This window comes from Mobula birostris, chromosome 5 (genome assembly GCF_030028105.1).
Source record: "Mobula birostris isolate sMobBir1 chromosome 5, sMobBir1.hap1, whole genome shotgun sequence".
Lineage (NCBI taxonomy): Eukaryota > Metazoa > Chordata > Chondrichthyes > Myliobatiformes > Myliobatidae > Mobula > Mobula birostris.
This window is the reverse complement of record NC_092374.1, coordinates 91,836,172-91,859,309: the sequence shown is the minus strand read 5'-3', so window position 1 is coordinate 91,859,309 and position 23,138 is coordinate 91,836,172. Positions and strand designations below refer to the sequence as shown.

The following is a 23,138-nucleotide window of genomic DNA, read 5'->3' as shown; positions in this document are numbered from 1 at the left end:
CTATATATGATTCCCGTCATGTTTTTTTCACCCTTGCAATTTCTTAATTCAACCCACAAAGATTCAACATTCTCTGATCACACGTCACCTCTTTCCAAAGATGTAATTCTATCTCTTACCAACAGAGCCACATCACTGCGTATGCCTTCCTGCCTGTCCTTTTGATTCAAAGTCTATCCTTTGATGTTAAGCTCCCAATTACGACCTTCTTTCAGCCACGACTCAGACATGCCCAAGTCATACTGACCAATCTCTAATTGTGCCATGAGTGTGTCCACTTTATTCCGAATGCTATGCACATTTAAATACAACACCTTCAGTCCTGCATTCTTCACCCTTTTGAATTCTGCCTCTGTGGTACAAGTTAACTCTTTGCTCTGTCTGCATTTGTACTCAATCATTGGCTGCTTCTTCCTTACATTCATGTTACAACCATCATCTACTTGTAAACCTGCTGGCTCATCCTCAGCTCTATCATACTGTTTCCCATCCCAATGCCATATTAGTTTAAACCACTCCCAAGAGCTCTAGTAGACCTGCCCATAAAAATATTGGTTCCCCTCAGATTCAAATACAACACATCCCTTTTGTATGGGTCATACCTGCTCCTGAAGAGGTCCCAATGATCCCGAAATCTGCCCCTGCTCCAATCCTTCAGCCACACATTTATCTGCCACTTCATTCTATTCCTATCCTCACTGTCACGTGGCACAGGTGGCAATCCCGAGATTACTACCCTTGAGGTCTTTCTTCTCAGCTTTCTTCCTAACTCCCTATGTTCTTTTTTTCAGGACTTCCTTCCTTTTTCTACCAATGTTGTTGGTACCAATGTGTGCCACAGCTTCTGACATAATCTCCTGACTTTTGAACTCAATGCCTTGACTTATAAAAGTGGGTAATTACTAGGGTACCAAACAATCCGCTGAAAGAACTCAGCAGGTGGAGCAGAAGCTGTGGGGAGAAATAAAATGTCAACGCAGTGCTGCATCAGGACTGCTCCAGCATTTACTAGGATATCACAAACAGGAGAAAATCTGCAGATGCTGGAAATCTGAAGCAACACACACAAAATGCTGGAGGAACTTAGGCCAGGCAGCATCTATGGAAAAGAGTAGTGTGGATCCTCGAGGGGAAGAGGACAGAGTGAGGGAGGGGTTGCTTTGGGAAGAGGTGAGGTGGTGGTCCATCAGAGAGGGAGAAGGGAATGATAGTGGGAGGGCCAGAAGGGAGGGGGAAGTAGATGGTGTATATGGAGGGGTGGTGTTTATAGAGAGAAGGAATGGAGGTCTGCAGGCAGGGTAAAGTAGCAAATCCCCTACAAAGTGGCAAGAATCAGGCTCTACTGAACCATCTCTTCCAGCTTTGGAAAGACAAACCAGGGCTGTGGCCCCTCCCTCCTCCCTCCCCCCTCCCCAGATCTCAATTATACTCACGGCTGGATGATCCCGGGAGCAGCAGGCCAGCCCCGCTGTGGACATGGATGGAGGTGACCCGACTGGGGTAACCAAGGCAACATCTCCAGAAGGAAGGCCGGGGTTGGTCCAGAGTCAGCTCCCTGCGCAGACGAGGGGGTGGGGGTAACAGGCTCGTCAGTGTGCAGGGCAACAGGATAGATACTCAGGGGGTCCTGGGCACAACATCCCTGCAAGACCCCTCATCTCCAAACTTCTCAGTTTTCAGCTGGTCTGAGAACACATTCTACCCCTGCACTTCAGCCTCTACAGAGGCCGTTCAACCTATTTGGTATCAAGGTTCACAGGGTCCACATAAGCATCAAAGGGAATGTCAAATCTTGGGTCAGAGGTCAGTCAGAAAACAGTTCAAAGGGAAAAGGTCAAAAGGTCATAAGGCCAATGGATCCAAACAAAAATCAAAGGTCAGGAGGGTCATAGAGTCCACAGTTGATCAAAAAGCAAGAGGTCAAATGTTGAAAGGGCGACATAAAAGTTTCTCTAAAAGCAAGATTTCAAAAGTTAAAATGGTCAACCAAATGTTAAAGGTGAAAAGGTCAATGCAAAGGTCAAATGGTCTATGGTTTATCAAAAAGTGAGAGATCAAAGTTGAAGGGGTTAATGCTGGTCAAAAACATGAGGGATCAAAGGTTAAAAGGTCAATGCAGTCAAAGGGAAGGTCAAATTCTCAGAACATGAGTCAAAGAAGGAAGAAGACAGCAGCCAGAGATCAAAGCTCAAAGGGCAGAAACAAAGGCTGGGTGACCACAGAGCCAATGTGTTGAGGCAAAAGTGAATGGTGGGGGGGGGGGGGTTCAAAGAGCCAACGACTGATTTAAAAAAAGACAGGTTAAAGGTCTGAGGGCCAATAATGGGAAGCAGGAATTCGGAGGACGATTCAAAAACTAAATGGCAGAAATTGAACGGAAGGTGAAGGGGTGAGGGGTGGCTGGCCTACCTGAGGCCTACCGGCCTGTCGGTGAAGAGCTGGAGCAGGAAGTGGCCCTCCAGTCCAGCTTCAAAGGTGCTGGCCACCAGCACATAGCGGCCTGGGCCCAGCTCGGCGCGGAGAGAGATGCTGCGCGAATTGGCGTAGGTGGCACCCGTCACCTTCTGCTGCAGGGCGTGCAGGCGGTATTCCCGGTTGATCTCCACCTGCAGGGTACAGGGACGGGACAGGGTCACCTCACACCCTCTCAGGTATCCACTCACCCCACCCATGCTCTTGGTGGGTTTACGCACCTCCGTACAGTTGCCCCTTGGTCCCTCACGCTCAAGGGAATGAAGTCCCAGCCCGGGCAGCCTCTCTTTGTCACTCAATCCTAGCAACATCCTCCTAAATCTCCTCTGCATTCTTTCCAGTTCAGTGGCGTCTTTCCTATAACAGGGTGACCTTTGGATTATCTTCCCACAAGAGGAACATAGAACTGCAGCATAGTACAGGCCCTTCAGCCCACAATGTCGTGCCAACACTTTAAACACCACCACGATCAATCCAACCTTTCCCTCCCTCATACACCTCCATTTTCCCACCAGCCATGTCCCTATCCGAGTCTCTTGAATGTCCCTAATATATCTGCCTATACCAGAACCTTTGGCCTGGATCCACCAATCTGTGTAAAACACATACCTCTACCATTCCCACCCCATTCGACAAATCACCTTAAAATTATGCCCTCTTGTGTTCGCCATTTCCAGCCTGGGAAAATCTCGTTGCCCACTCTGTCTATGCCTCTTATCAACTTACACACCTCTTCGCTCCAAAGGTAAAGGCCTGAGTTTGCTGAGCCTATATTCACTGGACGTGTTGTCCAATCTTGGCAGCACCTGATAAACCTCATAGTTTACTGATTGCACCAACACCTTGCCCAACTGCACTGCAACATCCTGATTTCTACAGTGCTGAAATAAAGTATTCACCACCCTTGGAAGTTTTCATGTTTTATTGTTTTACAGCATTGAATCAAGGTGGATTTAATTTGGCTTTTTTGATATTGATCAACAGAAAAGACTCTTTTGTGTCAAAGTAAAACAACTTTCTAAAATTGGTCTAAATTTATTACAATTATTAAACACAAAATAACTGACAGCATAATTACTCACCCCCTTCAAGTCAGTATTTAGTAGATGTACCTTTGGCAGCAATTACAGCCTCGTGTCTGTGTGGATAGGTCTCTATCATCTGGATACTACAATTTTTCCCCATTCTTCTTTTCAGAACTGCTCTAGCTCTCTCAGATTGCATGGGGATCGTGAGTGAACAGCCCTTTTTAAGTCCAGCTACAAATTCTCAGTTGGATTGAGGTCTGGACTCTGACTTGACCACTCCAGGACATTAACTTTGTAGTTTTAAGCCATTCCCGTGTACCAGTGGCTTTAGCTTGGGGCCATTGTCTTTCTGGAAAAGAAATCTTCCAAGTTACAGTTCTCATGCAAACTGCATCAGGTTCTCCTCTAGGATTTCCCTATATTTTGTGGCATTCATTTTACCCTCTATCATCACAAGCCTTCCAGGGCCTGCTGCAGTGAAGCATCCCCACAGTGTGATGTAGCCACCACTATCCTTCAGGGTAGGGATAGTGTGTTTTTAATGATGTGCGGTGTTTGGCTTATGACAAACATAGCATTTAGTCTGATGGCCAAAAAGCTCAATTTTGGGTTCATCAGACCATGGAGCCTTCTTCCAGCTGACTTCAGTCTCCCACGTACTTTATAACAAACTCGAGCCAAGATTTCATGTGTTTTTTTTGAACAGTGGCTTTTTCTTTGCCACTCTCCCATCTCAGCCGCTGAAGCTTGCAACTCCTCCAGAGTTGTCATAGGTCTCTTAGTGGCCTCCCTCATTTACATCTGTGCCATATTCTTTCCATTTCTTGATGATTGATTTAAGTGTACCCCAAGGGATATTCAGTGACTTGGAAATTTTCTTGTATCCGTCCCCTGACTTGCGCTTTTCAATAACCTTTTCGCAGAGTTGCTTGGAGTGTTCTTTTGTCTTCACAGTATAGTTTTTGCCAGGATACTGACTCACCAGCAGCTGGACCTTCCAGGTACAGGTGTATTTTCTACAATCAATTGAAACACCTTGACTGCACACAGGTCTCCAAAAGCAGATCTCCATTTCACTAATTATGTGACTTCTAAAACCAGTGGCTGCACCAGTGATGATTTGGTGTGTCGTATTAAAGAGGGTGAATACTTAAACAATCAACTGTTTTGTGCTTTATATTTGTAATTAATTTAGATCACTTTGTAGAGATCTGGTTTCACTTTGACACAAAAGAGCCCTTTTCTGTTGATCAGTGTCAAAAAAACCAAATTAAATCCACTGTGATTGAATGTTGTAAAACAATAAAACAGGAAAACTTTCAGGGAAGGTGAATACTTTTCATAGGCACTGTACAGTCAGTGCCCTGCCTGATGAAAGGCAGTGTGCCAAATACATTCTTTGGAATTGAGTCATTATCATCACATGTAGCAAAACACATAAAGAGGAGATTGTCTTTCATACTGTTTATACAGATGAAATAATTACAGTGTACTGAGGTAGAACAGTAACAGAATGCAGAATAAAGTGAAAGAAACGATTGGTAGCTCAGGTTGGCTGCTTGTTTGTTGGGTTCTTCACCGACCCTGGAGGCTCGTTCACAAACATTTCGTCACCGGTCACGGTGACATCATAGAGTGTTGCTTCATATTGATCTGACTTGTTCTGATCGGTTGGCTGTTGCACTGGCTGCTAGTCTCCGCTGAGGCCCAGTCAACGATAGCTGGGTGATCTCCGCCCGGCCCGTATACCTGGTTATCTGTCACTGTGAGCGTTGGTTCCTCGAGTGTCCGTGGCTCATCCCTCGGCCCCGATCCCACAGATGCATAGGTCTGTAAATTGCATCCAGTTTAATTTGCTCGTTATAGAGAAAGCAGACAATAAGGTGCAAGGTCACGACGAGGTAGGTTGTGAGGTCTATAGTCCAACTTAAAGTACAAGAGGCCTGTTGAACACAGTGGTAACAGTGGGGTAAGAGCTGCCTTTGAGCCTAATGGGACAAGTTTTCAGGCTTGTGTGTTTTCACCAGTACGCCTATCTGTGACACCACTTTCAGGGAACTTGCATTTCCATAGGTGCTGCCTGGGGGGAGCTAAAGATGACACCAGAGGGTGACTTCTTCCAGTCTCTCTGTGAAACAGTTTAAAATTCTTCTCTCTAATGTCTCGTCTTTCCTTTTCAAGGTGGCTGGGGTCCCGTCCGAGTCCATGATCTACAGCTGCACTCCATCTGTGGTTCTTCGCGGTGGTGGGTTCCTGCTCGCGGAGCATGTCCAGCAGCTGAGCATCTTTGATAACTCCAGGAGTGGCCAGGGAGATGGACATCTTCAGCGTGTGGACCCGCAGCCCTGTGGATGAACTGATTCCTCACTGGTGACGCCGGTTGAAGCTTTGCGGTCGATCGGAACATTGAGATAGCACTGCACGCTGCTGTCGAAATAAGCAGCACTGCAGACCGTAACGCTGAAACCGTGAGCTGTTGGTTCTCCTTCTTGCTGTGGCCGGAGCGATACCTCTCTCCCTTGTTAGTGAGAGAGGGAGCCCGTGGCATGTTGAACTGCTGGGTTGAACAGTGGTTTTTGATGGACTGAAGATCATGGTCTCTTTGGGGGCTTAGCTATTCCTTGTATGGCGGGTGGTGGGGGCTGATGCTTTTTGCTGAGGTGGTGGAGGGGAGGGGTTGATGTTTTTGCTGCTACTTGTGTGTGGGAGGGTGGAGGAGGTTTTGGGGTTCTAACATTTTCCTGTCATTCAGTCTTTGGGGTTTTTCTTCTGTTTTGTGGATGTCTGTGGAGAGTAAGAATCTCAGGTTGTATACTGCATACTCTCTGTGATATTAAATAGAATCTCCTGAGTTTCTCCAGCATTTTGTGATCCAGCTTTGGATCTACAGCAGCCATTCTAGTGTCTATGTAATTGTACTGCTACGTCCCTCTGTTTTACGTCAATCACCAGAGCCCTGCTACTCACTGTGGAAGTTCTGTCCTAGTTCGATTTCTCAAAACACAACACCTCGCACTTAACTCTGAATTTAGACTCCATCCGCCCTTCCTTAACTCACTGAGTAGGCTGATCTGCACCGTCCAGGTAGGGTTTGAGGACCTTCCTCACTGTCAACAATGTCACTTACTTTAGTGTCCTCTGCAACCTTACTAATCGTGGCCTGTACATTCTTGACCAGTCTCCCCTCCACAGACTCTGTCTACGCTTCTTGTTGCCTCAGTAAAGCAGCCAGCGTAATCAAAGACCCCACCCACCTCAGAGATTCTCTCTTCCCCGTCCCCCCGCCATCAGGCAGAAGATACAAGCGCCTGAAAGCACGTCCCACCAGGCTCAAGGACAGCTTCCACCCCACTGTCATGAGACTCTTGTAGGAAAAATTTGACTCTTGGCCTCTCAGTCCACCTCATTATGATCTTGCACTTTCTCTGTAGCTGTTGCACTTTGTTGTTGTTTTACCTTGTCCTAGCTCAGTGCACTGTGTAATGATCTGATCTGAATGAACAGTGTGCACGACAACCTTTGGTACATGTGACAGCAATAAACCAATACTAATCTGCTCATTTGTGTTGACAGAGAGCTGAGGAGGGAGAGGGACAAGAGAAAGTCAGGGGAAACTGCACTCACCCTGAAGATCTCGAAGCCAATGGAGAGGTTGTCGCCACTGCCCTCACGGCGATGTTTCCTCCTGTCCTCCTGTTGCAGTGAGAGTACGGCCGTGTCATCGCTGGACAGGTGGAAGACAAACTGTGGTATGGGAGGGGGAGGAGACAGAGAGAGCAGGATGAGAGCCCAGACACAGTCAGGGAGACCAACCTCACTCAGAGAGTCAGGAGGGAGGCTCAAGATGGTGCTTGACCAGGCCACCGCCTTCACCTCCTCGGCTCTCCCACACCATGGCAACACATAATGATCAACCCATCCTCTTCCCCACGATACACCCCTCCATATCCCTGTCATCCCCTCCAGCTCTTACACCCCTCCATGTCTCTGTATCCCCCTCCATCTCCTACATCCCTCCCTGTCTCTGTAACCCCCTCCATCCCCTACACCCATCCCTGTCTCTGTAACCCCCTCCATCCCATACACCCCTCTCTATCTCTGTAACCCCCTCCATCCCCTACACCCCTCCCTGTCTCTGTAACCCCCTCCAGCCCCTACACCCCTCCCTGTCTCTGTAACCCCCTCCAGCCCCTACACCCCTCCCTGTCTCTGTAACCCCTCCATCCCCTACACCCCTCCCTGTCTCTGTATCCCCCTCCATCCCCTACACACCTCCCTGTCTCTGTAACCCCTGCATCCCTTGCACCACTCCCAGTATCTGAAACTCCTCCATCCCCTACACTCCTCCCGGTCTCTGTAACCCCTCCATCCCCTACACCCCTCTCTGTCGCTGTAACCGCTCCATCTCCTACACCCCTCCCTGTCTCTGTAACCCCTCCATCCCCTACACACCTCGCTGTCTCTGTAACCCCTCCATCCCCTACACCCATCCCTGTCGCTGTAACCGCTCCATCACCTACACCCCTCCCTGTCTCTGTAACCCCTCCATCCCCTACACCCCTCCCTGTCTCTGTAAACCCCTCCATCCCCTACACACCTCACTGTCTCTGTAACCCCCTCCATCCACTACACCCCTTCCTGTTTCTGTAACGCCTTCCATCCCCGACATCCCTCCCTGTCTCTGTAACCCCCTCCATTCCGAACACCCCTCCGTCTCTGTAACCCCATGCATTCCCAACACCCCTCCCTGTCTCTGTAACCCCCTCCATCCACTACACCCCTCCCTGTCTCTGTAACATCCTGCATCCCCTACACCCCTCCCCGTCTCTGTCACCCCTCCATTCCCTAAACCCCTCCCTGTCTCTGTAACCCCTCCATTCCCTACACCCCTCCCTGTCTCTGGAACCACCTCCATCCCCTACACCCCTCCCTGTCTCTGTAACCCCCTCCACCCCTACACCGCTCCCTGTCTCTGTAACATCCTGCATCCCCTACACCCCTCCCTGTCTCTGTAACCCCCTCCATCCCCTACACCCCTCCTTGTCTCTGTAACGCCCTCTATCCCCTACACCCCTCCATGTCTCTGTAACCCCCTCCATCCCCTACACCCTTCCCTGTCTCTGTAACCCCCTCCATTCCGTACACCCCTCCGTCTTTGTAACCCCTCCATCCCCTACACCCCTCCCTGTCTCTGTAACCCCCTCCATTCCCTACACCCCTCCGTCTCTGTAACCCCCTCCATTCCCAACACCCCTCCCTGTCTCTGTAACCCCCTCCATCCCCTAAACCCCTCCGTCTCTGTAACCCCTTCCAGCCCCTACACCCCTCCCTGTCTCTGTAACCCCCTCCATTCCCTACGCCCCTCCATCTCTGCAACCCCCTCCATTCCCAACACCCCTCCCTGTCTCTGTAACATCCTGCATCCCCTACACCCCTCCCCGTCTCTGTCACCCCTCCATTCCCTAAACCCCTCCCTGTCTCTGTAACCCCTCCATTCCCTACACCCCTCCCTGTCTCTGTAACCACCTCCATCCCCTACACCGCTCCCTGTCTCTGTAACATCCTGCATCCCCTACACCCCTCCCTGTCTCTGTAACCCCCTCCATCCCCTACACCCCTCCTTGTCTCTGTAACGCCCTCTATCCCCTACACCCCTCCATGTCTCTGTAACCCCCTCCATCCCCTACACCCTTCCCTGTCTCTGTAACCCCCTCCATTCCGTACACCCCTCCGTCTTTGTAACCCCTCCATTCCCTACACCCCTCCCTGTCTCTGTAACCCCCTCCAGCCCCTACACACCTCCGCCTCTGTAACCCCCTCCATTCCCTACACCCCTCCGTCTCTGTAACCCCCTCCATTCCCAACACCCCTCCCTGTCTCTGTAACCCCCTCCATCCCCTAAACCCCTCCGTCTCTGTAACCCCTTCCAGCCCCTACACCCCTCCCTGTCTCTGTAACCCCCTCCATTCCCTACACCCCTCCGTCTCTGCAACCCCCTCCATTCCCAACACCCCTCCCTGTCTCTGTAACATCCTGCATCCCCTACACCCCTCCCCGTCTCTGTCACCCCTCCATTCCCTAAACCCCTCCCAGTCTCTGTAAACCCTCCATCCCCTACACTTCTCCCTGTCTCTGTAACCCCCTCCATCCCCTACACCCTTCCCTGTCTCTGTAACCCCTCCATCCCCTACACCCCTCCCTGTCTCTGTAACCCACTCCATCCCCTACACCCCTCCGTCTCTGTAACCCCCTCCACCCCCTACACCGCTCCCTGTCTCTGTAACATCCTGCATCCCCTACACCCCTCCCTGTCTCTGTAACCCCCTCCAGCCCCTACACCCCTCCGTCACTGTAACCCCCTCCATTCCCTGCACCCCTCCGTCTCTGTAACCCCCTCCATTCCCAACACCCCTCCGTGTCTCTGTAACATCCTGCATCCCCTACACCCCTCCCTGTCTCTGTAACCCCTTCCAGCCCCTACACCCCTCCCAGTCTCTGTAACCCCAACATCCCCTACACCCCTCCCTGTCTCTCTAACCCGCTCCATCCCCTACACACCTCCGTCTCCGTAACCCCCTCCATCCCCTACACCCCTCCCTGTCTCTGTAACCCCCTCCATCCCCTACACCCCACCCTGTCTATGTAATCCCCTCCATCCCCTACACCCCTCCCTGTCTCTGTAACCCCCTCCACCCCTACACCGCTCCCTGTCTCTGTAACATCCTGCATCCCCTACACCCCTCCCTGTCTCTGTAACCCCCTCCATCCCCTACACCCCTCCTTGTCTCTGTAACGCCCTCTATCCCCTACACCCCTCCATGTCTCTGTAACCCCCTCCATCCCCTACACCCTTCCCTGTCTCTGTAACCCCCTCCATTCCGTACACCCCTCCGTCTTTGTAACCCCTCCATCCCCTACACCCCTCCCTGTCTCTGTAACCCCCTCCAGCCCCTACACACCTCCGTCTCTGTAACCACCTCCATTCCCTACACCCCTCCGTCTCTGTAACCCCCTCCATTCCCAACACCCCTCCCTGTCTCTGTAACCCCCTCCATCCCCTAAACCCCTCCGTCTCTGTAACCCCTTCCAGCCCCTACACCCCTCCCTGTCTCTGTAACCCCCCCCATTCCCTACACCCCTCCGTCTCTGCAACCCCCTCCATTCCCAACACCCCTCCCTGTCTCTGTAACATCCTGCATCCCCTACACCCCTCCCCGTCTCTGTCACCCCTCCATTCCCTAAACCCCTCCCTGTCTCTGTAAACCCCTCCATCCCCTACACACCTCACTGTCTCTGTAACCCCCTCCATCCACTACACCCCTTCCTGTTTCTGTAACGCCTTCCATCCCCGACATCCCTCCCTGTCTCTGTAACCCCCTCCATTCCGAACACCCCTCCGTCTCTGTAACCCCATGCATTCCCAACACCCCTCCCTGTCTCTGTAACCCCCTCCATCCACTACACCCCTCCCTGTCTCTGTAACATCCTGCATCCCCTACACCCCTCCCCGTCTCTGTCACCCCTCCATTCCCTAAACCCCTCCCTGTCTCTGTAACCCCTCCATTCCCTACACCCCTCCCTGTCTCTGTAACCACCTCCATCCCCTACGCCCCTCCCTGTCTCTGTAACCCCCTCCACCCCTACACCGCTCCCTGTCTCTGTAACATCCTGCATCCCCTACACCCCTCCCTGTCTCTGTAACCCCCTCCATCCCCTACACCCCTCCTTGTCTCTGTAACGCCCTCTATCCCCTACACCCCTCCATGTCTCTGTAACCCCCTCCATCCCCTACACCCTTCCCTGTCTCTGTAACCCCCCTCCATTCCGTACACCCCTCCGTCTTTGTAACCCCTCCATCCCCTACACCCCTCCCTGTCTCTGTAACCCCCTCCATTCCCTACACCCCTCCGTCTCTGTAACCCCCTCCATTCCCAACACCCCTCCCTGTCTCTGGAACCCCCTCCATCCCCTAAACCCCTCCGTCTCTGTAACCCCTTCCAGCCCCTACACCCCTCCCTGTCTCTGTAACCCCCTCCATTCCCTACACCCCTCCGTCTCTGCAACCCCCTCCATTCCCAACACCCCTCCCTGTCTCTGTAACATCCTGCATCCCCTACACCCCTCCCCGTCTCTGTCACCCCTCCATTCCCTAAACCCCTCCCAGTCTCTGTAAACCCTCCATCCCCTACACTTCTCCCTGTCTCTGTAACCCCCTCCATCCCCTACACCCCTCCCTGTCTCTATAACCCCTCCATCCCCTACACCCCTCCCTGTCTCTGTAACCCACTCCATCCCCTACACCCCTCTCTGTCTCTGTAACCTCCTCCATCCCCTACACCCCTCCCTGTCTCTGTAACCCCCTCCAGCCCCTACACCCCTCCGTCACTGTAACCCCCTCCATTCCCTACACCCCTCCGTCTCTGTAACCCCCTCCATTCCCAACACCCCTCCCTGTCTCTGTAACATCCTGCATCCCCTACACCCCTCCCTGTCTCTGTAACCCTTTCCAGCCCCTACACCCCTCCCAGTCTCTGTAACCCCACCATCCCCTACACCCCTCCCTGTCTCTCTAACCCGCTCCATCCCCTACACACCTCCGTCTCCGTAACCCCCTCCATCCCCTACACCCCTCCCTGTCTCTGTAACCCCCTCCATCCCCTACACCCCACCCTGTCTATGTAATCCCCTCCATCCCCTACACCCCTCCCTGATCCTGTAACCCCTCCATCCCCTACACCCCTCCCTGTCTCTGTAACCCCTTCCAGCCCCTACACCCCCCGTCTCTGTAACCCCCTCCAGCCCCTACACCCCTCCGTCTCTGTAACCCCCTCCAGCCCCTACACCCCTCCGTCTCTGTAACCCCCTTCACCCCCTACACCGCTCCGTCTCTGTAACATCCTGCATCCCCTACAACCCTCCGTCTCTCTAACCCCCTCCATCCCCTACACCCCTCTCTGTCTCTGTAACCCCCTCCCTCCCCTACACCCCTCCGTCTCTGTAACCTCCTCCATCCCCTACACCCCTCCCTGTCTCTGTAACCCCCTCCATCCCCTACAGCCCTCCCAGTCTCTGTAAACCCTCCATCCCCTACACCCCTCCGTCTCTGTAACCCCCTCCATCGCCTACACCCCACCCTGTCTGTGTAATCCCCTCCATCCCCTACACCCCTCCCTGTCTCTGTAACCCCTCCATCCCCTACACCCCTCCCTGTCTCTGTAACCCCTCCATCCCCTACACCCCTCCCCGTCTCTGTAACCCCTCCATCCCCTACACCCCTCCCTGTCTCTGTAACCCCCTCCAGCCCCTACACCCCCCCTGTCTCTGTAACCCCCTCCAGCCCCTACACCCCTCCGTCTCTGTAACCCCTCCAGCCTCTACACCCCTCCGTCTCTGTAACCCCCTCCACCCCCTACACCGCTCCGTCTCTGTAACATCCTGCATCCCCTACACCCCTCCCTGTCTCTGTAACCCCTCCATCCCCTACACCCCTCCCTGTCTCTGTAACCCCGTCCAGCCCCTACACCCCTCCGTCTCTGTAACCCCCTCCATTCGCTACACCCCTCCGTCTCTGTAACCCCCTCCATTCCCAACACCCCTCCCTGTCTCTGTAACATCCTGCATCCCCTACACCCCTCCCTGTCTGTAACCCCTTCCAGCCCCTACACCCCTCCCTGTCTCTGTAACCCCTCCATCCACTACACCCCTCCGTCTCTGTAACCCCCTCCATCCCCTACACCCCTCTCTGTCTCTGTAACCCCCTCCATCCCCTACACCCCACCCTGTCTGTGTAATCCCCTCCATCCCCTACACCCCTCCCTGTCTCTGTAACCCCTCCATCCCCTACACCCCTCCCCGTCTCTGTAACCCCTCCATCCCCTACACCCCTCCCTGTCTCTGTAACCCCCTCCAGCCCCTACACCCCCACTGTCTCTGTAACCCCCTCCAGCCCCTACACCCCTCCGTCTCTGTAACCCCCTCCACCCCCTACGCCGCCTTCTGTCTCTGTAACCCCCTCCATCCCCTACACCCCTCCCTGTCTCTCTAACCCCCTCCATCCCCTACACCCTCTCTGTCTCTGTAACCCCTCCATCCCCTACACCCCTCCCTGTCTCTCTAACCCCTTCCATCCCCTACACCCCTCCCTGTCTCTGTAACCCCCTCCAGCCCCTACACCCCCCCGTCTCTGTAACCCCCTCCAGCCCCTACACCCCTCCGTCTCTGTAACCCCCTCCAGCCCCTACACCGCTCCCTGTCTCTGTAACATCCTGCATCCCCTACACCCCTCCCTGTCTCTCTAACCCCCTCCATCCCCTACACCCCTCTCTGTCTCTGTAACCCCCTCCCTCCCCTACACCCCTCCCTGTCTCTGTAAACTCCTCCATCCCCTACACCCCTCCCTGTCTCTGTAACATCCTGCATCCCCTTCACCCCTCCCTGTCTCTGTAACCACCTCCATCCCCTACACCCCTCCCTGTCTCTCTAACCCCCTCCATCCCCTACACCCCTCTCTGTCTCTGTAACCCCTCCATCCCCTACACCCCTCCCTGTCTCTGTAACCGCCTCCAGTCCCTACACCCCTCCGTCTCTGTAACCCCCTCCATTCCCTACACCCCTCCGTCTCTGTAACCCCCTCCATTCCCAACACCCCTCCCTGTCTCTGTAACATCCTGCATCCCCTACACCCCTCCCTGTCTCTGTAACCCCTTCCAGCCCCTACACCCCTCCCTGTCTCTGTAACCCCTCCATCCCCTACACCCCTCCCTGTCTCTCTAACCCCCTCCATCCCCTACACCCCTTCGTCTCTGTAACCCCCTCCATCCCCTACACCCCTCCCTGTCTCTGTAACCCCCTCCATCCCCTACACCCCACCCTGTCTGTGTAATCCCCTCCATCCCCTACACCCCTCCCTGTCTCTGTAACCCCTCCATCCCCTACACCCCTCCCTGTCTCTGTAACTCCTCCATCCCCTACACCCCTCCCCGTCTCTGTAACCCCTCCATCCCCTACACCCCTCCCTGTCTCTGTAACCCCCCTCCAGCCCCTACACCCCCACTGTCTCTGTAACCCCCTCCAGCCCCTACACCCCTCCGTCTCTGTAACCCCCTCCAGCCCCTACACCCTTCCCTGTCTCTGTAACCCCCTCCATCCCGTACACACCTCCGTCTTTGTTACCCCTACATGCCCTACACCCCTCCCTGTCTTTGTAACCCCCTCCAGCCCCTACACCCCTCCGTCACTGTAACCCCCTCCATTCCCTACACCCCTCCGTCTCTGTAACCCCCTCCATTCCCAACACCCCTCCCTGTCTCTGTAACATCCTGCATCCCCTACACCCCTCCCTGTCTCTGTAACCCCTTCCAGCCCCTACACGCCTCCCTGTCTCTGTAACCCCACCATCCCCTACACCCCTCCCTGTCTCTCTAACCCGCTCCATCCCCTACACACCTCCGTCTCTGTAACCCCCTCCATCCCCTACACCCCTCCCTGTCTCTGTAACCCCCTCCATCCCCTACACCCCACCCTGTCTATGTAATCCCCTCCATCCCCTACACCCCTCCCTGTCTCTGTAACCCCTCCATCCCCTACACCCCTCCCTGTCTCTGTAACCCCTCCATCCCCTACACCCCTCTCTGATCCTGTAACCCCTCCATCCCCTACACCCCTCCCTGTCTCTGTAACCCCTTCCAGCCCCTACACCCCCCATCTCTGTAACCCCCACCAGCCCCTACACCCCTCCGTCTCTGTAACCCCCTCCACCCCCTACACCGCTCCCTGTCTCTGTAACATCCTGCATCCCCTACAACCCTCCCTGTCTCTCTAACCCCCTCCATCCCCTACACCCCTCCCCGTCTGTGTAATCCCCTCCATCCCCTACACCCCTCCCTGTCTCTGTAACCCCTCCATCCCCTACACCCCTCCCCGTCTCTGTAACCCCTCCATCCCCTACACCCCTCCCTGTCTCTGTAACCCCCCTCCAGCCCCTACACCCCCACTGTCTCTGTAACCCCCTCCATCCCCTACACCCTCTCTGTCTCTGTAACCCCTCCATCCCCTACACCCCTCCCTCTCTGTAACCCCTCCATCCCCTACACCCCTCCCTGTCCCTCTAACCCCCTCCATCCCCTACACCCCTCCCTGTCTCTGTAACCCCCTCCAGCCCCTACACCCCCCCGTCTCTGTAACCCCCCTCCAGCCCCTACACCCCTCCGTCTCTGTAACCCCCTCCAGCCCCTACACCGCTCCCTGTCTCTGTAACATCCTGCATCCCCTACACCCCTCCCTGTCTCTCTAACCCCCTCCATCCCCTACACCCCTCCCTGTCTCTGTAACCCCCTCCAGCCCCTACACCCCCCCGTCTCTGTAACCCCTCCATCCGCTACACCCCTCCCTGTCTCTCTAACCCCCTCCATCCCCTACACCCCTCCCTGTCTCTGTAACCCCCTCCAGCCCCTACACCCCCCCGTCTCTGTAACCCCCTCCAGCCCCTACACCCCTCCGTCTCTGTAACCCCCTCCAGCCCCTACACCGCTCCCTGTCTCTGTAACATCCTGCATCCCCTACACCCCTCCCTGTCTCTCTAAGCCCCTCCATAAACCCTACACCCCTCTCTGTCTCTGTAACCCCCTCCCTCCCCTACACCCCTCCCTGTCTCTGTAAACTCCTCCATCCCCTACACCCCTCCCTGTCTCTGTAACATCCTGCATCCCCTTCACCCCTCCCTGTCTCTGTAACCACCTCCATCCCCTACACCCCTCCCTGTCTCTCTAACCCCCTCCATCCCCTACACCCCTCTCTGTCTCTGTAACCCCTCCATCCCCTACACCCCTCCCTGTCTCTGTAACCCCCTCCAGTCCCTACACCCCTCCGTCTCTGTAACCCCCTCCATTCCCTACACCCCTCCGTCTCTGTAACCCCCTCCATTCCCAACACCCCTCCCTGTCTCTGTAACATCCTGCATCCCCTACACCCCTCCCTGTCTCTGTAACCCCTTCCAGCCCCTACACCCCTCCCTGTCTCTGTAACCCCTCCATCCCCTACACCCCTCCCTGTCTCTCTAACCCCCTCCATCCCCTACACCCCTTCGTCTCTGTAACCCCCTCCATCCCCTACACCCCTCCCTGTCTCTGTAACCCCCTCCATCCCCTACACCCCACCCTGTCTGTGTAATCCCCTCCATCCCCTACACCCCTCCCTGTCTCTGTAACCCCTCCATCCCCTACACCCCTCCCTGTCTCTGTAACTCCTCCATCCCCTACACCCCTCCCCGTCTCTGTAACCCCTCCATCCCCTACACCCCTCCCTGTCTCTGTAACCCCCTCCAGCCCCTACACCCCCACTGTCTCTGTAACCCCCTCCAGCCCCTACACCCCTCCGTCTCTGTAACCCCCTCCAGCCCCTACACCCCTCTCTGTCTCTGTAACCCCCTCCATCCCCTACACCCCACCCTGTCTGTGTAATCCCCTCCATCCCCTACACCCCTCCCTGTCTCTGTAACCCCTCCATCCCCTACACCCCTCCCCGTCTCTGTAACCCCTCCATCCCCTACACCCCTCCCTGTCTCTGTAACCCCCTCCAGCCCCTACACCCCCACTGTCTCTGTAACCCCCTCCAGCCCCTACACCCCTCCGTCTCTGTAACCCCCTCCACCCCCTACACCGCCTTCTGTCTCTGTAACCCCCTCCATCCCCTACACCCCTCCCTGTCTCTCTAACCCCCTCCATCCCCTACACCCTCTCTGTCTCTGTAACCCCTCCATCCCCTACACCCCTCCCTCTCTGTAACCCCTCCATCCCCTACACCCCTCCCTGTCTCTCTAACCCCTTCCATCCCCTACACCACTCCCTGTCTCTGTAACCCCCTCCAGCCCCTACACCCCCCCGTCTCTGTAACCCCCTCCAGCCCCTACACCCCTCCGTCTCTGTAACCCCCTCCAGCCCCTACACCGCTCCCTGTCTCTGTAACATCCTGCATCCCCTACACCCCTCCCTGTCTCTCTAACCCCCTCCATCCCCTACACCCCTCTCTGTCTCTGTAACCCCCTCCCTCCCCTACACCCCTCCCTGTCTCTGTAAACTCCTCCATCCCCTACACCCCTCCCTGTCTCTGTAACATCCTGCATCCCCTTCACCCCTCCCTGTCTCTGTAACCACCTCCATCCCCTACACCCCTCCCTGTCTCTCTAACCCCCTCCATCCCCTACACCCCTCTCTGTCTCTGTAACCCCTCCATCCCCTACACCCCTCCCTGTCTCTGTAACCCCCTCCAGTCCCTACACCCCTCCGTCTCTGTAACCCCCTCCATTCCCTACACCCCTCCGTCTCTGTAACCCCCTCCATTCCCAACACCCCTCCCTGTCTCTGTAACATCCTGCATCCCCTACACCCCTCCCTGTCTCTGTAACCCCTTCCAGCCCCTACACCCCTCCCTGTCTCTGTAACCCCTCCATCCCCTACACCCCTCCCTGTCTCTCTAACCCCCTCCATCCCCTACACCCCTTCGTCTCTGTAACCCCCTCCATCCCCTACACCCCTCCCTGTCTCTGTAACCCCCTCCATCCCCTACACCCCACCGTCTGTGTAATCCCCTCCATCCCCTACACCCCTCCCTGTCTCTGTAACCCCTCCATCCCCTGCACCCCTCCCTGTCTCTGTAACTCCTCCATCCCCTACACCCCTCCCCGTCTCTGTAACCCCTCCATCCCCTACACCCCTCCCTGTCTCTGTAACCCCCTCCAGCCCCTACACCCCCACTGTCTCTGTAACCCCCTCCAGCCCCTACACCCCTCCGTCTCTGTAACCCCCTCCAGCCCCTACACCCTTCCCTGTCTCTGTAACCCCCTCCATCCCGTACACACCTCCGTCTTTGTTACCCCTACATGCCCTACACCCCTCCCTGTCTTTGTAACCCCCTCCAGCCCCTACACCCCTCCGTCACTGTAACCCCCTCCATTCCCTACACCCCTCCGTCTCTGTAACCCCTCCAGCCCCTACACCCCTCCGTCTCTGTAACCCCCTCCACCCCCTACACCGCTCCGTCTCTGTAACATCCTGCATCCCCTACACCCCTCCCTGTCTCTGTAACCCCTCCATCCCCTACACCCCTCCCTGTCTCTGTAACCCCGTCCAGCCCCTACACCCCTCCGTCTCTGTAACCCCCTCCATTCGCTACACCCCTCCGTCTCTGTAACCCCCTCCATTCCCAACACCCCTCCCTGTCTCTGTAACATCCTGCATCCCCTGCACCCCTCCCTGTCTCTGTAACCCCTTCCAGCCCCTACACCCCTCCCTGTCTCTGTAACCCCTCCATCCACTACACCCCTCCCTGTCTCTCTAACCCCCTCCATCCCCTACACCCCTCCGTCTCTGTAACCCCCTCCATCCCCTACACCCCTCTGTCTCTGTAACCCCCTCCATCCCCTACACCCCACCCTGTCTGTGTAATCCCCTCCATCCCCTACACCCCTCCCCGTCTCTGTAACCCCTCCATCCCCTACACCCCTCCCTGTCTCTGTAACCCCCTCCAGCCCCTACACCCCCACTGTCTCTGTAACCCCCTCCAGCCCCTACACCCCTCCGTCTCTGTAACCCCCTCCACCCCCTACACCGCCTTCTGTCTCTGTAACCCCCTCCATCCCCTACACCCCTCCCTGTCTCTCTAACCCCCTCCATCCCCTACACCCTCTCTGTCTCTGTAACCCCTCCATCCCCTACACCCCTCCCTGTCTCTCTAACCCCTTCCATCCCCTACACCCCTCCCTGTCTCTGTAACCCCCTCCAGCCCCTACACCCCCCCGTCTCTGTAACCCCCTCCAGCCCCTACACCCCTCCGTCTCTGTAACCCCCTCCAGCCCCTACACCGCTCCCTGTCTCTGTAACATCCTGCATCCCCTACACCCCTCCCTGTCTCTCTAACCCCCTCCATCCCCTACACCCCTCTCTGTCTCTGTAACCCCCTCCCTCCCCTACACCCCTCCCTGTCTCTGTAAACTCCTCCATCCCCTACACCCCTCCCTGTCTCTGTAACATCCTGCATCCCCTTCACCCCTCCCTGTCTCTGTAACCACCTCCATCCCCTACACCCCTCCCTGTCTCTCTAACCCCCTCCATCCCCTACACCCCTCTCTGTCTCTGTAACCCCTCCATCCCCTACACCCCTCCCTGTCTCTGTAACCCCCTCCAGTCCCTACACCCCTCCGTCTCTGTAACCCCCTCCATTCCCTACACCCCTCCGTCTCTGTAACCCCCTCCATTCCCAACACCCCTCCCTGTCTCTGTAACATCCTGCATTCCCTACACCCCTCCCTGTCTCTCTAACCCCCTCCATCCCCTACACCCCTCTCTGTCTCTGTAACCCCCTCCCTCCCCTACACCCCTCCCTGTCTCTGTAAACTCCTCCATCCCCTACACCCCTCCCTGTCTCTGTAACATCCTGCATCCCCTTCACCCCTCCCTGTCTCTGTAACCACCTCCATCCCCTACACCCCTCCCTGTCTCTCTAACCCCCTCCATCCCCTACACCCCTCTCTGTCTCTGTAACCCCTCCATCCCCTACACCCCTCCCTGTCTCTGTAACCCCCTCCAGTCCCTACACCCCTCCGTCTCTGTAACCCCCTCCATTCCCTACACCCCTCCGTCTCTGTAACCCCCTCCATTCCCAACACCCCTCCCTGTCTCTGTAACATCCTGCATCCCCTACACCCCTCCCTGTCTCTGTAACCCCTTCCAGCCCCTACACCCCTCCCTGTCTCTGTAACCCCTCCATCCCCTACACCCCTCCCTGTCTCTCTAACCCCCTCCATCCCCTACACCCCTTCGTCTCTGTAACCCCCTCCATCCCCTACACCCCTCCCTGTCTCTGTAACCCCCTCCATCCCCTACACCCCACCCTGTCTGTGTAATCCCCTCCATCCCCTACACCCCTCCCTGTCTCTGTAACCCCTCCATCCCCTACACCCCTCCCTGTCTCTGTAACTCCTCCATCCCCTACACCCCTCCCCGTCTCTGTAACCCCTCCATCCCCTACACCCCTCCCTGTCTCTGTAACCCCCTCCAGCCCCTACACCCCCACTGTCTCTGTAACCCCCTCCAGCCCCTACACCCCTCCGTCTCTGTAACCCCCTCCAGCCCCTACACCCTTCCCTGTCTCTGTAACCCCCTCCATCCCGTACACACCTCCGTCTTTGTTACCCCTACATGCCCTACACCCCTCCCTGTCTTTGTAACCCCCTCCAGCCCCTACACCCCTCCATCACTGTAACCCCCTCCATTCCCTACACCCCTCCGTCTCTGTAACCCCCTCCATTCCCAACACCCCTCCCTGTCTCTGTAACATCCTGCATCCCCTACACCCCTCCCTGTCTCTGTAACCCCTTCCAGCCCCTACACGCCTCCCTGTCTCTGTAACCCCACCATCCCCTACACCCCTCCCTGTCTCTCTAACCCGCTCCATCCCCTACACACCTCCGTCTCTGTAACCCCCTCCATCCCCTACACCCCTCCCTGTCTCTGTAACCCCCTCCATCCCCTACACCCCACCCTGTCTATGTAATCCCCTCCATCCCCTACACCCCTCCCTGTCTCTGTAACCCCTCCATCCCCTACACCCCTCCCTGTCTCTGTAACCCCTCCATCCCCTACACCCCTCTCTGATCCTGTAACCCCTCCATCCCCTACACCCCTCCCTGTCTCTGTAACCCCTTCCAGCCCCTACACCCCCCGTCTCTGTAACCCCCACCAGCCCCTACACCCCTCCGTCTCTGTAACCCCCTCCACCCCCTACACCGCTCCCTGTCTCTGTAACATCCTGCATCCCCTACAACCCTCCCTGTCTCTCTAACCCCCTCCATCCCCTACACCACTCCCCGTCTGTGTAATCCCCTCCATCCCCTACACCCCTCCCTGTCTCTGTAACCCCTCCATCCCCTACACCCCTCCCCGTCTCTGTAACCCCTCCATCCCCTACACCCCTCCCTGTCTCTGTAACCCCCTCCAGCCCCTACACCCCCACTGTCTCTGTAACCCCCTCCAGCCCCTACACCCCTCCGTCTCTGTAACCCCCTCCACCCCCTACACCGCCTTCTGTCTCTGTAACATCCTGCATCCCCTACACCCCTCCCTGTCTCTGTAACCCCCTCCATCCCCTACACCCCTCCCTGTCTCTCTAACCCCCTCCATCCCCTACACCCTCTCTGTCTCTGTAACCCCTCCATCCCCTACACCCCTCCCTCTCTGTAACCCCTCCATCCCCTACACCCCTCCCTGTCTCTCTAACCCCCTCCATCCCCTACACCCCTCCCTGTCTCTGTAACCCCCTCCAGCCCCTACACCCCCCGTCTCTGTAACGCCCTCCAGCCCCTACACCCCTCCGTCTCTGTAACCCCCTCCAGCCCCTACACCGCTCCCTGTCTCTGTAACATCCTGCATCCCCTACACCCCTCCCTGTCTCTCTAAGCCCCTCCATCCCCTACACCCCTCTCTGTCTCTGTAACCCCCTCCCTCCCCTACACCCCTCCCTGTCTCTGTAAACTCCTCCATCCCCTACACCCCTCCCTGTCTCTGTAACATCCTGCATCCCCTTCACCCCTCCCTGTCTCTGTAACCACCTCCATCCCCTACACCCCTCTCTGTCTCTGTAACCCCTCCATCCCCTACACCCCTCCCTGTCTCTGTAACCCCCTCCAGTCCCTACACCCCTCCGTCTCTGTAACCCCCTCCATTCCCTACACCCCTCCGTCTCTGTAACATCCTGCATCCCCTACACCCCTCCCTGTCTCTGTAACCCCTTCCAGCCCCTACACCCCTCCCTGTCTCTGTAACCCCTCCATCCCCTACACCCCTCCCTGTCTCTCTAACCCCCTCCATCCCCTACACCCCTTCGTCTCTGTAACCCCCTCCATCCCCTACACCCCTCCCTGTCTCTGTAACCCCCTCCATCCCCTACACCCCACCCTGTCTGTGTAATCCCCTCCATCCCCTACACCCCTCCCTGTCTCTGTAACCCCTCCAGCCCCTACACCCCCCATCTCTGTAACCCCCTCCAGCCCCTACACCCCTCCGTCTCTGTAACCCCCGCATCCCCTACACCCCTCCGTCTCTGTAACCCCCTCCCTCCCCTACACCCCTCCCTGTCTCTGTAACCTCCTCCATCCCCTACACCCCTCCCTGTATTTGTAACCCCCGCATCGCCTACACCTCTCCCTGTCTCTATAACCCATCCATCCCCTACACCCCTCCCTGTCTCTGTAACATGTCCATCCCCTACACCCCTCCCTGTCTCTGTAACCCCTCCATCCCCTACAACCCTCCCTGTCTCTGTAACCCCCTCCATTCCGTACACCCCTCCCTGTCTCTGTAACCCTCTCCATCCCCTACACCCCTCCCTGTCTCTGTAACCCCTCCATCCCCTACACCCCTCCTGGTCTCTGTAACCCCCTCCATCCCCTACACCCCTCTCTGTCTCTGTAACCCCTCCATCCCCTACACCCCTCCCTGTCTCTGTAACCCCTCCAACCACGACACCCCTCCCTGTCTCTGTAACCCCTCCATCCCCTACACCTCTCCCCGTCTCTGTCACCACTCCATCCCCTACAGCCCTCCCTGTCTCTGTAACGCCCTCCATCCCCTACACCCCTCCCTGTCT

General features: G+C 56.3%; 1 protein-coding gene and 1 long non-coding RNA gene across 6 annotated transcripts in view; one reads left to right on the top strand and one right to left on the bottom strand.

Annotated features, from left to right (window-relative positions):
• LOC140197872 (calpain-5) overlaps positions 1–23,138 on the bottom strand; it is a 53,968-nt gene that overhangs the window by 7,259 nt on the left and 23,571 nt on the right. For all 3 annotated transcript variants that reach the window (XM_072258419.1, XM_072258420.1, XM_072258421.1), the window contains exons 8-10: positions 7,125–7,244; positions 2,410–2,606; positions 1,434–1,555 (exon numbers count right to left, since the gene is read on the bottom strand). In XM_072258419.1, the coding sequence (XP_072114520.1) occupies positions 1,434–1,555; positions 2,410–2,606; positions 7,125–7,244 (439 nt within the window). The remainder of the gene's footprint in view (positions 1–1,433; positions 1,556–2,409; positions 2,607–7,124; positions 7,245–23,138) is intronic.
• Positions 1–23,138, top strand: part of LOC140197874 (uncharacterized) — a 74,497-nt gene that overhangs the window by 42,614 nt on the left and 8,745 nt on the right. For all 3 annotated transcript variants that reach the window (XR_011886046.1, XR_011886045.1, XR_011886044.1), the window contains exons 4-5: positions 5,682–5,968; positions 7,074–7,249. This is a non-coding gene — a long non-coding RNA (uncharacterized lncRNA). The remainder of the gene's footprint in view (positions 1–5,681; positions 5,969–7,073; positions 7,250–23,138) is intronic.